This window comes from Lichtheimia ornata (assembly GCF_029851405.1).
Source record: "Lichtheimia ornata isolate CBS 291.66 chromosome Unknown scaffold00019, whole genome shotgun sequence".
NCBI classification, from domain to species: domain Eukaryota; kingdom Fungi; phylum Mucoromycota; class Mucoromycetes; order Mucorales; family Lichtheimiaceae; genus Lichtheimia; species Lichtheimia ornata.
Window position 1 is genome coordinate 462,808 of NW_026695339.1, and position 15,648 is coordinate 478,455.

The 15,648-nt window shown below is 43.8% G+C and overlaps 8 protein-coding genes across 8 annotated transcripts; 5 read left to right on the forward strand and 3 right to left on the reverse strand.

The window, feature by feature from the left end:
• Window positions 1-54: 54 nt before the first annotated feature.
• Window positions 55-1,408, forward strand: O0I10_005067 (uncharacterized protein; the record flags this gene model as incomplete). The annotated part of the gene is made up of 4 exons (XM_058485115.1): window positions 55-213; window positions 317-467; window positions 545-690; window positions 761-1,408. 4 exons carry the CDS (start codon window positions 55-57, stop codon window positions 1,406-1,408), a joined length of 1,104 nt encoding a protein of 367 aa, XP_058344265.1.
• Window positions 1,409-1,837: 429 nt separating this feature from the next.
• O0I10_005068 (tRNA (guanine-N(7)-)-methyltransferase) lies at window positions 1,838-2,804 on the forward strand (the record flags this gene model as incomplete). The annotated part of the gene is made up of 4 exons (XM_058485116.1): window positions 1,838-2,111; window positions 2,173-2,389; window positions 2,475-2,619; window positions 2,682-2,804. The coding sequence occupies 4 exons, from the start codon at window positions 1,838-1,840 to the stop codon at window positions 2,802-2,804; spliced, it is 759 nt and encodes a 252-aa protein (XP_058344266.1).
• A 251-nt stretch (window positions 2,805-3,055) lies between these two features.
• On the reverse strand, window positions 3,056-4,144 carry O0I10_005069 (uncharacterized protein; the record flags this gene model as incomplete). The annotated part of the gene is made up of 7 exons (XM_058485117.1): window positions 3,056-3,145; window positions 3,208-3,336; window positions 3,403-3,533; window positions 3,609-3,836; window positions 3,895-3,946; window positions 4,008-4,019; window positions 4,076-4,144. 7 exons carry the CDS (start codon window positions 4,142-4,144, stop codon window positions 3,056-3,058), a joined length of 711 nt encoding a protein of 236 aa, XP_058344267.1.
• A 546-nt stretch (window positions 4,145-4,690) lies between these two features.
• Window positions 4,691-5,882, forward strand: O0I10_005070 (uncharacterized protein; the record flags this gene model as incomplete). Its single annotated transcript, XM_058485118.1, has 3 exons — window positions 4,691-5,244; window positions 5,308-5,448; window positions 5,534-5,882. 3 exons carry the CDS (start codon window positions 4,691-4,693, stop codon window positions 5,880-5,882), a joined length of 1,044 nt encoding a protein of 347 aa, XP_058344268.1.
• Window positions 5,883-6,045: 163 nt separating this feature from the next.
• On the forward strand, window positions 6,046-6,895 carry O0I10_005071 (uncharacterized protein; the record flags this gene model as incomplete). Its single annotated transcript, XM_058485119.1, has 5 exons — window positions 6,046-6,249; window positions 6,317-6,447; window positions 6,507-6,588; window positions 6,646-6,771; window positions 6,848-6,895. 5 exons carry the CDS (start codon window positions 6,046-6,048, stop codon window positions 6,893-6,895), a joined length of 591 nt encoding a protein of 196 aa, XP_058344269.1.
• Window positions 6,896-6,933: 38 nt separating this feature from the next.
• O0I10_005072 (uncharacterized protein) lies at window positions 6,934-9,253 on the reverse strand (the record flags this gene model as incomplete). The annotated part of the gene is made up of 7 exons (XM_058485120.1): window positions 6,934-7,353; window positions 7,413-7,800; window positions 7,865-7,920; window positions 7,972-8,293; window positions 8,356-8,577; window positions 8,649-9,110; window positions 9,201-9,253. The coding sequence occupies 7 exons, from the start codon at window positions 9,251-9,253 to the stop codon at window positions 6,934-6,936; spliced, it is 1,923 nt and encodes a 640-aa protein (XP_058344270.1).
• A 407-nt stretch (window positions 9,254-9,660) lies between these two features.
• O0I10_005073 (uncharacterized protein) lies at window positions 9,661-11,738 on the reverse strand (the record flags this gene model as incomplete). The annotated part of the gene is made up of 2 exons (XM_058485121.1): window positions 9,661-10,997; window positions 11,081-11,738. 2 exons carry the CDS (start codon window positions 11,736-11,738, stop codon window positions 9,661-9,663), a joined length of 1,995 nt encoding a protein of 664 aa, XP_058344271.1.
• A 3,122-nt stretch (window positions 11,739-14,860) lies between these two features.
• Window positions 14,861-15,178, forward strand: O0I10_005074 (uncharacterized protein; the record flags this gene model as incomplete). Its single annotated transcript, XM_058485122.1, has 2 exons — window positions 14,861-14,901; window positions 14,962-15,178. The coding sequence occupies 2 exons, from the start codon at window positions 14,861-14,863 to the stop codon at window positions 15,176-15,178; spliced, it is 258 nt and encodes an 85-aa protein (XP_058344272.1).
• Window positions 15,179-15,648: the final 470 nt, after the last annotated feature.

Sequence of the window (15,648 nt, forward strand, 5' to 3'; positions counted from 1 at the left end):
TTTCTTCTTCTTCTTTACATTCAACGTTCTCCAACACCTTCCACCTTTGCAACTATGGGCCAGTCTTTCAACATTGAGCTACCGGTCTCAGTGCCTGCTGGTCTTCCACAGTCCAATACAATCAAATCCATCCTGCATATCCTTCAAGTCCTTTGCACGTTTATTACAGTGTGCGTGATTGCGTCCGTCATTTCAACCGAAATGAAGTTCTACGTATGTATCTTCTTTGTGTGTGTGTGCGTGCGTGTGTGTGTGTGTGTGTGTGTGTGTGCCAAGTCTATTCAACCTGTTGTGCTCATACCATTTGCCTATAAAGGGATCCAGTCAATCAGGGCCCAACTGGACACTTTTTGTCGCGTTATCAAGTCTCGCCGTTCCTATTGGTTTGGTCGTGTTTCCATGGATCTATGATAAACAAGGCAAATTCCGTCGCCTTGGCAAGTTTTGTTTAAAGCCAAGGACCAACTGTGAGAACTCATCCTTATTTTCCCTATCAACGCGAAACAAAAACTTACATTCTCTGTGTATGTACCTTCCTCTATAGTGATCTTTACAAGCTTCTACACGGTATTTTGGGCCACTGCTGGTATAGCCATGAGCGTCCATTCAGGTGATCCCGACAACTGCACTTTGTTTGGTGACATGCGTGAAGAGTATGGTGATGAATATACAAATGCTTGGCCAACACAGGTAGTGTACATTCAAGGGATTTAGGGTATACACATGGTATCTAATACATAGACAACGCATGTATGTATAGTGTACCAATGCCAAGGTGGCTGCAGGGTTTTCATGGACGACCTGCTTTCTATGGCTTGGATCGTTGGTGTGTACCTTGATCATCTTTTGGAAGGAAAAGCAAACGATCCAGCAAAACCTCAAGGAACATGAAGCAAACAAGCAAGCCGTGCTTCAAATGCAACAACATGAAATGAACAATGAGGACATGTACGACGAACCCATTGTACCTGGAGGAGGACGAAAAGGCGATTACGCAGGCTATTATGAAGAAGACGATATGCGACCTCAATCATTTGAACAATCGCGTCCATTGCATCAATCTCCTCCGCCTCCTGCCCATCATACAAGTGGCAGCCCTTATGGCTCACCTTTTGGTCAACATCAAGAAAAGCATGATTCCTATGGTGGTGGTGGTGCTTCTCCTTATCAACAATACGATCCTTATCCAGAGCAACCCACTACCAACAATGCTGCTGCTGCACACCCTTCGCCCTTTGACGATTATTATGCACATCATTCGCCGGAGCCACCTATGGCACAACAACCTTACACTGTGCCAAGCCCGCCACAACAACATGGTGGTTCGTTCACACCCATGCCCATGCCTGATCACACACATTATAGTAATTCGGCATCACCAGAAATGAACAACAACAATCGTTATTAATGTAATTATCTTTATCTCCTCTACATTGTGTTCTTCTTCATCCATTGCATACCCCTCCTTCCCTCCCTCCCTCTCCCCGCAATCTTCAAAGTGTGTATAGTCATTAAAATAAAAGAAACCATTTACTACCCTATATACTTTTGCTGGTTTCTGATCCATGATAAGGTGAACATTAGCATGCAGCCTCAAAGTCAGCGGTTCGAGCACAACGTCCTGCGTCGGAACACAAGGAGAGGGGAGGGGAATAGATGTATCCTACCAAAAAGTCAGCCCAAAGAAATTTTGGATTTCCCTCTTGCTTGCATACCAACCAACAAAAAAAATGACAGAAGCCAAGTTGCCTCAAGTAAGCTCGCTTCATGTGATCTCATCGACCGTCTTCTCAAGGGGCATTCATTGCACAGAAACGATACTACCGACAACGCGCTCATGCCAATCCGTTTTCCGATCACCAACTTGAATAGTAAGCAGCAGCAGCAACAACCCAAAGCCACTGGATCGATCCAGCATGCGATTGACCCATTTATTTACGCGTATAGCCCTCCCAACCCTTCTATGATGGATTGGACACGTCACTATCCCGAGTTTTATCCTGCAAAGGAGGGCCAAGTGCAAAAGAAGGTTGAATTTGCTGATATTGGATGTGGTTATGGTGGTTTGTTGATCGCATTGGCACCTCTATTTCCCGACACGCTCATGTTGGGTAAGTGTGAAGGAAAGCAAAAAGATGGATAACATTGGCTCATTGTCAAGGATACTATTAGGTATGGAGATTCGAATGAAGGTGGAAGACTACGTGTATGAACGTATCAAGGCTTTGCGTATCCAGCATCCAGGCTCCTATCAAAACGTCTCCATCATGCGAATGAATGCTATGAAGTTTTTGCCCAACTTTTTCGAAAAGGGTCAATTGACCAAGATGTTCTTTTTGTTCCCTGATCCTCACTTTAAGCAACGGAAACACAAGGCTAGAATCATCAGGTAACTGAAAGGGTGGAGGAGGAATCATCCCCTCATAGGGCAAGGCGAATGGAACAATAACCAAGCTAATGCTTTCTTTATTCAGTCACACATTGTTAGCCGAATATGCTTATGCTCTTCGTGTCGGTGGCATTTTGTATACAATCACGGATGTCAAGGATTTGCATGAATGGATGGTCAAGCATCTTGAAGAACATCCCTTGTTTGAACGTATCTCGGATGAAGAATGTGTAAGTTGAGAAGAGGCGAAAACATCAAAAGAATGGGGTTGTAACGGAAAATGGCATTGTAGGAAAAGGATCCAGTGGTTCCCCATGTACGCACAGCAACAGAAGAAGGCAAAAAGGTGGAACGTAATCAAGGAGATAAATATCTTGCATGCTATCGTCGTATTGAAGATCCTTATCAAGCATAATAAACATCATTGTACAGCAGAACGGCATTACATATCGGATGATGATGATGACGAATGCATATCAATTTTACCATTAACAGCATCATATTGTTGTCAGCAACACGTGTCACATAAATAGTCATGCTCACATATGCGATAAAGACGCAGCTATTTTTACTCATATGAGAGGGGGATTGAAGGAGGAGCTATAAGCAGATATTGATACTAGGGTGTGGGTGTGTGTTTGTGGGGAGAGTTGGTATTCTTATTCATCATTGGGGGGTTTTGGTCAAAGCCATGGCACTGTAATTTTGATGTCCTGGATCACGTTCCATCATTTTACGCATCACCTTGGCCGAGCACTAGAGGGAATAACAGGTTACATGAATAAATCGATCCATCATCTCTTGTCTCTAAAACTTACCTCCATCAAATCTGTGCACTTGCCATGGTTGATGGGGAACGACTTGCGACCATCCAACTCGTACAAATGACTATCCACCTCGACAAAGCATACAAAGTGCAAGCTGATTTCTTCTTCAAGGCTGGGTGGCTATGTAAACGATCCATGATAGGGTTAAAAGCTGATGTCATCTTTGGATCATGCTCTTTTTCTTACCTTGGTTTGTCCTTCTTGTGCACCCGATTCATGAACATTGGCAAGTTGTTCACATCCTTCCAACAATTCAGCTCTTTCTTCAGGTGTCATTCCTTCAGCCTTGTTGATCAAATCTTGGAACAATCCGGGACCTACACACACACACATGACGTTGCGGTCAATCTCATGATTTACTTCGTATGTGTTTACGTAAAATGGACACCTACCGAGTAATTCTTTGTTGTTTGCAAGTGAATGAATAAGAGCCATCATGCCACAGGCATTGGAAATTGTTTGCTTGAAAAACATGACATCAGGGCTGATATCTTGTTCACGCTTGGTGACTCGAGCTTCTTCTTCATGTCTAAATTCCTCAGACTTCTCCGTGATGGGATAAAGAAAGATGACGGCAGCCAAAGGACGAGGGACAAAGTCCAAGAGTTCAGGATCAAAGCCTTACGAATGCGTGTCAATCAAACAACGTCAGCTTGCATGAACCCGCTCCAAACTCACCATAAACATCAGTATAAGACCAATTTGGATCCATTCCATGCTTATGAGCGATCTATAGACGATGTGTTAACCTATGCAAAAAGTGATACATATTACGCTTGTCAATGCTTGACCTTGTTCCAGACCTATGGAAGGAATAAGTATGCTGCGCATAAGTTTAAAGGGTGGCCCAATGGCTTACATCTGGATTTCCTTCGAGTGGCAACCATTTCAACTTTGGCTTGGATGGGTCCTGAGGCTGATCTTGCATTGCGACGAATGTGTCTTGTTGAGCGTGTGAGAAAGAGAGAGAGAGAGTGAGAGAGAGTGAAGAGAATAGAAAAGAAAAAGAAAGGTTTCAGGCGACTGAGTAAGAGTACCACGCTTTGCTTTAAACTTACCACCACCTCTCCAAATGACGTTCCGTCGTCCGGCCCGTGACGCGTGGGTTAAGCGGGTTAAGCATCAGCAGGCTGTGAATGGATGGGTCGGTTTCTGTTTTTGCTGTTCTTGACACTTTTGCCCTTTTTTCAAAGCTCGATTGCTTCAATCCTCTTTTTCCCTTTCCTTTTCTCTTGACGCCGGCTGATTCTCACCTCTTTGTACTGCCCACATTGTGGCATTTCATGTACACAACGAATTGACCGATTATCCATCTCTTTTCGCTCCCTCCCCGCCATCTGCACCAAAAAGCGGAAATCTACATGACAAAGAATAGATTATGGTATATATATAAAAGTGCCATGTCGTTTCCAGGGCAACGATATCTTATGTTTAATGATAGTCTCTTGTCGCCACCAATTCTAGCTGTTCCGACATGACTGAGAAACAAGATGATCAACAACACTCCATAACCTCCACCAACGACACATCCATCCCAAGTAGCATTCGACCCATGAACAACGACTTTAATTACTATAATCGAGGTAGCAACAACAACCCCAACACCATGCGATATGGTCCACCTTTATTTGATCCGACAACAGGAGAAGGAGGAGGAGGAGGAGGTCGACCACCTACAATGATGATGGGAATGGGCGGCTATCGACGATCCATGGCACATCCACAACAGCAACAGCAGCCTGTATTTCATCCACCGCCTGCTCAATACCAAGCTATGCAAAATCGTGCCTATCAACAACCTATCATTTTATCTCCATCATCCATGGGACAACAATCAACCCCATTACAACAACCACCACTTCCACCTCCACCTCATTATCTTCAACAACAACAACAACTCATGGGAGACGAATCGGAATTTTCAGATGAACTCGATCCATTCATTGTGGATGTTTTGAAAAAGCAACAAGAAAGGATCTTTTTGCTCAAATTGGAAAAGGAATTGGAAGCATTCATCAACAATTCACAGTAAGTGTCATTGTAAAAACACACAATGAATAGTAGGTGGATTGATTGACATGATGATATCAGGTTGTACAGATTGGATCTTCCACAAATGAATTCATACCAGCGACTTTTGGTACACAAGGTGGCTCCTTATTTCAAGTTATCGCATTTCTATGAACCCATGCGTAAATCAGTCACTCTGTGCAAGAATCCAAAGACTGCCATGTAAGTTGAAGAAGGAGCATGGGGATGGCTTGGCTATTCATTACGGTGGTGGTGGTGGTGCTCATTGTCTTTTTTTTATTATTAGACCCGAGACGAGTTTTGCTCAAGTGGTGGAACCAGAAACCAAAGAACAGCCTGATTCTGCTCCAAAGTTTAAAATCATGCGACGTAGATCTCAAGACAAGTCAACGAATGGAAACGGACCTCGAGGAAGACATTCGCCCATGTCATCATCATCCAGTGGCACCGCCACATCAAAAGAGGGCACGAGTGTCGATCGTAAAAACATGACCTATGAGGAACGTAAGGCGGCCTATGAGGAAGCGCGGGCACGCATTTTTAAGGATCTTGAAGAACAACAGCAACAACAAAAGGCTGATTCTGACAAGGATTCTTCCTCTGCTGCTGAAGGAAATCCCAAACCTTACTTTTGACAGTTCATTATGTAAAAAAAAGCAATGCGACCAAGAATAAAACATACACAGTATTTGATTTGACATTTGGATTTCCAAAAAAAAGTGGGTGGTGGTGGTACTTGAATCGCTCGTTGCTGCTGCCTTTTTCACTTTTCAACCTTCCGATATACCCCAACACGATATGAACCATGGCAACATACAACAACTACTGACACCACCAGAACAATTTGGCATTGTCGAGCCTGGCATCTATCGCTCGGATATGCTGCAACCTTTACACTTCCCCTTTATTAAGGCGATCAACTTCAAAACAGTCGTCATGTTGAGTCCCGAAATGCCCAATCGAGTCACTTCCAATCTTATGGACGAATGTGGCATGAAGCTGGTAGAGTTCTTCTTGTAGGATACACTGCTTGGTAGTATGGGCTGCTCATAAAGGGATCTATGGATAGGTTCATCTTGGTATGGCTACATGGAAGCCAACACAGCCCTCCACGTGGCGACCCGTATCCGAGGAATTGATCAAGGAAGGTCTCGAACTTATTCTCAACAAAGAAACGCATCCAGTTCTTATCATGTGCACGTAAGCGATATCAAGTATACATGAAAACATGAGATTGAATGGTAGTGATGGGATGATAGATCTGGTATCCATGAATCAGGCACACTTGTTGGATGCTTACGGAAATTGGAAGGATGGAATTTTAGTTCGATCATCACCGAGGTAGGTTAGGATGCGTCTTTTTCCATTTCATGGTCATTCATTGAGGAAAATCCATAGTATCGCGCCTATGCAGGAACCAAGGCACGTTATGTCAATGAGCAATTCATTGAATTATTCGACCTGGATTTAGTCACTCTTCCACCCAACCTCCCTGACTGGTTGGTTGATCAGCAAAACATGTTGGCAAGTATAGGGTTTCTTTCTCATCATGGTTGACATTGTATTCATTATCCTTCCTCCCCCACCCCCACCCCCGTAGGCTGAAGAAATGGCCGAGCACGAAAAAGATGCTGCCGATGGCTTGTAAATAGTAGTAGTCTAAATCCACACCCTTTTGTTTTTTCTTTATTGTTGAATAAGATACCTCTCTGCAACGTCTCCAAATTCATCCAATACATCTCGAATAGTCTTTCTAAATGTTGCTGAATCGGTACCGGTATAATGATGCCATGATGAAATGGTGGTTTTAGATGATTCTTTGCTGATAGCATAGGCGAGACCATAACCTTCAGGCACGACAGCACCAAAGCCGCCATGAGAATAATCCCCAGGAGAGATATTGGAGGTAGATAAAAGCCAATACTGTGACCCGGCAAAAGATGGATCTGAAAACATGGCAGCGTCATCCAACTTGGCTTCTTCAGGGGTCATGTGACAACGCAAGCCAAGCAAATGACGATCGACGCCCGTACCATTGCTAGCTGCTTTCATGTATTCCATATGAGAAGTAATCGCTTTTTGCAACAATGCAAGCTTATCGGTCATCTACAAACGAGAAAAAATCAGAGACGCATGTTCTAAGCTTGTACTACTATAGTACATACCTTGACATCTTTATCTTCCCAAGCCTTGGTGAATGCTACCGTGTCAACAGAACATGAACGCACCGTTTCAGTACGACCTGTCAAAAACTTGCGAGTGGATGCAGATTCGTAAGTAGGGCATGGTTTGCCGTATTGACGATAATAGGCGAGCTGATAGACCATTTGCATCCATCCATCAGGGCTGCTTTTGGCCTTTTTCATAAAGTTGGAACCATAACCAGAGTATTGTAACAACAAGCTGTCCATATCATTGATCAAGTTGGCAGCATTGGATTGTGCCTCACGTAACGCATCACCGGTCTCAATATCAATATTCCATGTAAGCCATGTGGGTGATTCGATTGTGCCATCGCCTTGTCCACCAGGGTTGATATAGATCTTTTCCTCACTATTGTGCATACCCATGTTTCTTAGGCGTATACGTTCCTTCGTTTCATCCCTCACACACTTACTGCTGGAGCACATGGTTAAATGCATTGAATGGAATAATAGCATCGACTGGGGAGTGCTAAATAGATGCATTAATAAAGTCATCATCATGCCTTGTTGCTTTTATTACCTCGCCGTTGACACCTGCACGACCATTGTTCTCCACAATGAGTTGGATAGATTTATCAAACCAGCGATTACGTGCTTCTTGGCCATGGAACATGTTACGATGACTCTTATCAATGTTATCGGGTGAGCTGTAATAGTCCAGACACACGACAAACAAGGACGTATCAATGGCGTGAAGGGTGTCGGTGTTGATGGCATTAGACTCAAGCTTTTGGCGGACTTTGGCCCATGTATCTCGGTTTTCGCTGGTCATGATGCCGACAGGTGGTTGCAATTGCTCGGCCGCTGCATGATCGACCTGAGATACGACGTTATGAAGCTGACTAAAATGCATATGGTGAATACAAGGCCATTCCTATTTTCTCATTCTCCCCCCTTTACTTACTTTTGCATAGCATTCAAGGATAGCACGTGACCCTTTCCATCAAATACAGGCACCTTGAAAAATTGATCCTTGTACATGACCACCACGTGTTGTGCAGTAGCAGGCCATGATGTAATGAGAGTGTCCTTTGGCATACGTGCAATACGGCTTGTACCAAAAATGCCTTTGAGTTGATGCATGCAAAAGGGGCCTGAACGTGTAACGTCGGGTGGGATAGCTTGCCTATGTTATGACATAAGCAACGTCGTCGCCATGGTAACACTATAGCAACCACCACCACAACCACTACTTACTCGTTGATTCTGTTGGAGTACTTTACCAATTCCGTAATGAGGCCTGCTGATCGTTGCAATTGAGCTTCACTTGCCATACCAAGGGGAACTTGTTGACTTAAGCCCTGAGGTGGGTCTTGGAACTGGTTCCACCAATTGACATTAATCATGCTCGGTGCTCGGTATTCGAGATATCCTTTATCCAGCCAAAGCCTATCGATCCATGAAAGACCCAATGCTGCTTCACGCTTATCGAGAGCATAAAGACGTTCCTGCAACGTTTTCCCCAAATCACTGTTCACAAAACGATCCACTTTGGCACTCGCTTGTTGATATTCTTGTTGATTAAGTAATGGAAGTAGACTACGCTTATAACGCTCAGCTGTTGCCTCCAAGTCTGGAACAGGTAATCTAGGTAGCTTGGATTGATTATCAAACGTCTTTTGCGTAGCGAGCCCTCGGCAACGACGCATCGTCAGCATCCTGGGAAAATGTATAAATCAGTGATACATGAAGAAGCAACCACCACGTGGTAGTAGTGGTGGTGATGGGTTATGTAAGCTCTCTTTGTACCGAGAAGCACCATAATGACGAGCACGCGAGGATGCAGCAGTAGACAGGATCATGCGAGGATAAAAGTGGAAAAGAGGCAAAAGACAAGGGAAAAAAGGAAACTCATGGATGATATAACAAGCGAAATTCTCACAATGCTCTTGCATGTGATCCAAAGTAATGGTTCCATCCAGGGGGTGTGGGGGGTCTTTTGGATCTTCCCATCATCTGTGTGCGACTTGAGAAATGTTGTGTATGTCCTCCTACCCTCCCCTGCACCACCACCCACTCCTCATTATTGACAAGTATAATAACAGTCCAAGTTTTCGCCCGAGATTAGAGGGCTATAAATCAATCGTCGTCTTATAGTCATTATACTATACATGCCCTGCGATCATGACAAGGCAAATAAACAAAAGATGATATCGGATATATAAAGTGTGTGTGTGTGTGTGTGTGTGTGTGGGAGGTGGATAAACTATCATAATCGAATGGCACGTTCCATCATTTTAGATTCAATCTGAGCAAGCATATCATAAGAGACCAGTGGACTGCCTTCGATCTTGAATAGCTGGAGACTAGAACATGCTTCCAACAGGACTTTGACGCTGGCGTTGGTGATCCGTTTTAGGTCGATGAAAGCAACTTGGATTAATCCATCAATATCCCCTAATCGTTGAACAGCAGCATCCGTGACACAATCTTCGAGATAAGCGAGTTCCAATTTTTGCAATGCCAATGTCGTCGATCCCAGGTGTTGTATAAACATTTCCATGTCATGTTCCGATATTGAAGTATCCTTGTCCCTGATGAGTAAACTGATAGATCTCAAGGTCATCACTTTGGCCAACGCATCGAGGGTCACAGGTGTTAAAATCGAATGTTCGGCCACAAGTCGCAATTCTTCGAGTGGTGAATCCTGCCGTAAACTGCCGTGATGTTCCAAAAAACGAGTCAATAGACCGGGTATTCTTTTGGTATCCTTCATATCCTCCAATGACAACTTTTGTAGTCGTGTCAAATCCAACATGGCATCCACTACTGTATCATCGAGAGCGTCGCACTGTTTCATATTCACTTCCTCAAGTTGGTTGCATCCTTGTAGCACACGAGTCAATGCGTTGTTCCATGTCGTATCCAAACCACTCCAAGTAAGTATCCTCAATGAATCAAAAGACGCTGTTGACTTCCATGGATTCGATGTGATGATGGATGATGACGATGATGGCGGTGCATTGATATCCAAATGAAGATGGCCCAACGTGGATACAGCGTGATCAGCAAGTAGTAACGATAAACGATCCATCATGGCTGGGTTGAGTTTGTTGGCAATGACGGTGTGTAAGTGATCTTTGGCAGAGATAGGAATGGAGTATTCAATGTCGGTCCAAGGTGGAAAGATGTTCTCAAGGTTGGGGTTGATGTGCAAGTATTCCAAGCGTGGAGGCGTATAGTGTCGAATAGCATCGATAGCATCAGGGCCACATTCACATACTACAAGTCTCCGGATATTCGGGCAATAACGTAGGATGGGTTCAAGCTCGTGACCATGGATCGTTTGTGCGACCAATTGCAATGTTTCTAGGGGATGTGATGTATCACTGCTGCTGCTGTTGTTGTCAAAGAAGAGATCTTGATCGACGCCCTGCAGCTCCGACAAGCAATACTGAAGACATTTTAAGTTGCTGCAGATCGACAAGATGGTTCCCAAACACAAGGCTTGATCGTGAGAGACACACAATAACGACAAGTGGAGCAACGTATCCTTGACCTGCTTCAATATACTAAATATCGTTTGGGAGCTAGTCACCATACAACCTTGACATCCGTTATCTTTCTGTTGTTGTACACACACACACACACACACGCACGCACACACACGATAACCTTCCATCACTTACCGAGATCGAGTGAGCGTAACGCTGTAAATGGCAAAGACGATATTTCTTGCAAGAGCATATCGATAGGTTCATTCGTTTCCAAAAACATGACCGACACCCCATGGACGTGCGGACTCATTGACACCAATTTCTCATAGGTTCCACCAACGTTGTCATCGTTATCAGAAAGGTCGATTTGACCACAACCCTCCGCATAGTGATCAAGACGACGACACCATCCCTGCGATACTGCTGTCATCTCGACTAAATCAGCTGGATCAAGATACCACAGGATGCTGTAAAGTAAATCCTTGGGCAAATGCATGATGATGTCCACCTTGGATCGTACATGCTGCTTCATTGATAATGCGCCCTCATGTGGTTGATACTGTTCTTCCTCTTGTAACATGGTGAAAAAAGCTGACTCGCTATGGTTGTTCTTGTTGTTGTTGCTGACATGGGCAAGGTAGTGTACAAACGAAGGCTCATATTCCAAGACGGTCACTTGTGCTCCTCCACCTTCTTTGCCTTCAAAGTCGGCTTCATTCAAAAGCATATCGACCGAAGACTTGACCTTGAATGGGGCGCCTCGATAGTTCCTCGAACACGATACATGGTGCATCTCCTCTGTCGACGCCGATGTAATACCATGCCGGACTGGAATTGACTTGTTTGTCATTGCTCGATTGGCTTAGTGAGTGAGAGAGAGAGAGTTGCTGTTGGCACGCGTAGAGAATGAAGAGAACCTGGGAAAAAAACAAAGTACCATGATATGGCTTTCTTTGGGTGCGCCTTTTTTTTCCAAGATGGCTGCGGTAAGAAATACAAATGAGGAAAATCACTGTTGCTGATTCAGCCATTAGTCTTCAACAGCAACAACCCTGCTTTTTATTTTGCCGGTTGCAGAATCTTTGCCTTCCGGTCATTCCATTCTGTATCGACTACTCAAATGGATTATCCTTGCTCCTTTTGCTCATATTGCACTTGAACACAGTAGTCGTTCTACCCTCCGCTCTATGTATATACAAAATGACTCAAAGGGTTGTTGTTTGGTGTGCTGCGCTTGTCATCCGCTTGTATAGTGCAACCTATAAGCAACCAAAGTAGGATAGAAGCATATTAATTGTATCATACGAATGATCACCATCTGTGAGAATAAAGCGGACACAAAACATAATCTCGGGACCACATCACATTATGACTAGGGACCCGGGTGGCTCGCTTCGATGCTCGTCAATGTTTGAATACCTTAACACTATCATCCTTCGATTACATAAACGATCTTACAATAAGTTTACACGTGAATGCAACCATAATTTTCATACCTTTGCTAATGCTATGCAGTGATGGGTTGTATAGCCTGTATGTAATAAAACAGGGCATACTAAGGCTCTATGTTGTAATGCAATACAATGAAAGGCAATGATAAGCAGTGTTATCTATGCATACTTTGAATGAGATCGCTTACTTACCACTCTCTGACGGTGCCTTCCATTATTAACATAGGGACAACATCATAGCACCGCCTTGCATTACTAATACATAGAAACAAGCACCGCCTACCACTTTCTTGCATTACTAATATAGCGACTCGGGTCGCCTAGCACTTTCATTCTTGCGCAGCATTATTAATATAGAGACCATCACTGCCGAGCATTGGATTGCTTTACCATATAGGGATTACAACTCCCTAAGACTGCTGTTCATCATTGCACGCATTGTACTACCTAACAATGCCTTGTAGTTTGAACATTTGTATTTGCAAAGGAGAACCTGTCATTGCACTGCTCATGTGCTGCTTTGATATGAAGTGCAATCAAGTACATCATCCAACGACTCAAACCTATCAAGTTGTGCACTACAAGGTTCTATGTACGTACGATGCAACTTTGAAATTTTTATCCTTCCTTGATGCGAGATGCCGCCCATCATCTCTCCAACATTTGGACCTCCCCCCAAACCCACCCATTTCAAAATGTTCATAATGAGTCATGGTCTCTTTATTAGAACAAACTTGATCAGCATGACCAAGATCATCTTGTGCGAAGGTTTCAGGTTCGAAGAGGGGCAATCTCAACATCAAGGTTTGATGTACAGTGTTCATGCATTTATACAAGAGGTGTCCGACCGATTTACTTTCCACTTCTTCCCTCTTCACCCATTCTCAACTGTTGCCCCATTCAAGCACAACTACCGCTGGCGAACGATTGTCCTGCTTCAGCCCATCATGTCAATCCTACGATTGTCTTGATCCCATTGCTTTCGACTGAATGGCAAGCCTAGTGCCTGTACACAACCTTCTCGTCACTCTACTACAACACGTGCCTTCCTTGATTACAACACACCCCTTTGCACACTGCTCTGCCACGATCAAGCGTAATAGCATTCATTCCAGCAGTTGATATTGGCGATGTCTTTACTCCATTGTCTCATACAGCGTTCACAACTTTGACATTCTACTACAACACACGCTCTTGCACACTTCTCTGCCACCATCAAACATAGCAACAGTCGTCAATAGCAAGGTCTTTACTCTATTGTCTCAAGTTACTTGCAGCAACCTTCCTTACAGCCGTTTTTGCGTGGACAGCAGATAGCCATTGTATAGAAGCAGCTTTATTCACGTGTAGCAACTTGTTTCAATACATACGGATTCTTATGGATGGGATGTCATATCAGCTATCAAGTACACCGCAATACAAGCAATCTTCACTTGGTTGCGCAGTGATGAATATGATTAAGAAAGAGACAAATCGATACCCGGATGGAAAAGGAAGAAGATCAACAGCGATCACAGAGGCTCTTTCTTACTAGACTTGCAATGGTTATGATGAATGGATGGAAGCGATCAAGTACAGTGATGAGAAGTCCTGGAATGTTGCTTTGGTTACCTTGTCGCGCTGTCAGCAGGAACGATCACGTGGATACGGCTGAGGATGATGATGATGGATTGGATGGAATTGGTGAGGGGCTTCTATCTTTGACAAAAGTGTTGTGCAACCATGGATGACATTGGAGTGCTCGGCTCAATGTATGCAGCAACTGTTTTGCAATTATGGATGAAGGGTGGCTATGACGGCAGCAACCAAGAATACAATGGCACAATTATCCCTGTGGACTCGATGCGATTCACCCGTAGCTATTCAATTAGCAATGTTCTTTATCACCTTTACTTTATAAACATCCACACTACCATGTGCATTCATCAGCTTTGTCATTGTTGAATGAAAATTGGATTCAACATAACATCAGAAGGGTACCGTGCTATCAGCTCATATGAGCGAGATATGGATCGCTTGATTGGTTTTTGGGTTGAAAGGGGAATAGAAACTTGACGGTAGGAAAGCGAGGTTGGATCATCGTTTACATGTCATCGTATGGATCGAGATGCTTTTGTTCTCTTGTCATAGCTCCCTAGTTCATGTATTGATGAATGAAAAGCAGTAGCAATTCTCAAACATTTGTATTGCAAAGACAGTAAATTCAGAGTGAAGGTCCTTTGTTGTATAAGCTTGGTTCATTGTGAGTTTGTTTCTTTATGTTCAAGAAAGAGTGAGCAGTGATACAGTGTGGCACATGCTTACCTATGACAAGTTTCACCCAAGGCTATCTTATGCAGCCTTATATAAGAACGAACCATTCCCACATGGCTATCATGGGCTGGACTTACAATAGAGGATGGAGCTACTTCATCATGCATCTTCCCACCAATAGCATTGGCCCTTCAGATCCCGTCCTCTTGGTTTTGGGTTACACAAACAAGTCCTTCTGCATTTTGATTCATATGCGAGGCTATCGACAATGAAGACCACTTCTCATACAGCATCACGCTTACAGCATAGGTAAAACATAAACGTGCCTTAATCTCCAAACTTTACAATGAAACGTGGGGTTTTTAATAGAGCAATGGACTCGGCTTGGCCAACAGCACCTTGGGTGCCAGTTTCACGATCAATGTCGCAAACAGCCCAAAAAATATTTTTTGGTCGTCGTTGTCGAAGAGGTCGACCCTCAGACCCAGTGGCTGGTAGCGACATTGCGAAATCTGGGATTGGCAAGCTTGATCGTGAAACTTTCACACAAGGTGCAGTTGGCCAAGCCGACAGCACATTGCACTAATAAAAACCCCATGTTTGATTGTAAAGTTTAGAGATACAGGCACCTTTATGTTTGTAAGCGTGATGCTATATGAGAAGTGGTCTTTGTTCATTGCCAAGTAGCTAGACCCTGGAGAGCCAAAGATACAGAAGGACCTCTTTCGGTTACTCAGCTAAAAAGTCAGGACTTGAGGGACAATGCATGAAAGGTACGCAACCCTCACTTTTATATCATACATTGGCAGCTAATAGCCACTTTTGTGCATTCCCAACTTTTGTGCATTCTATTGTAGGTGGACGATGCTCCTGCTCTAGACATTCATTTCCATGATTAAAGTAGGTTGATCCGAGCTGATTTGGTTGAGTTACGCTCACACAAGATTACATCGGTTGAGCTACATCGAGCGTGCTCTATGTCCAGAGTGATGTAATCTCTCTTTGACCGCAGCTCAGTCAAATCAGCTCGGATCAACCTACTTTAATCATGGAAAT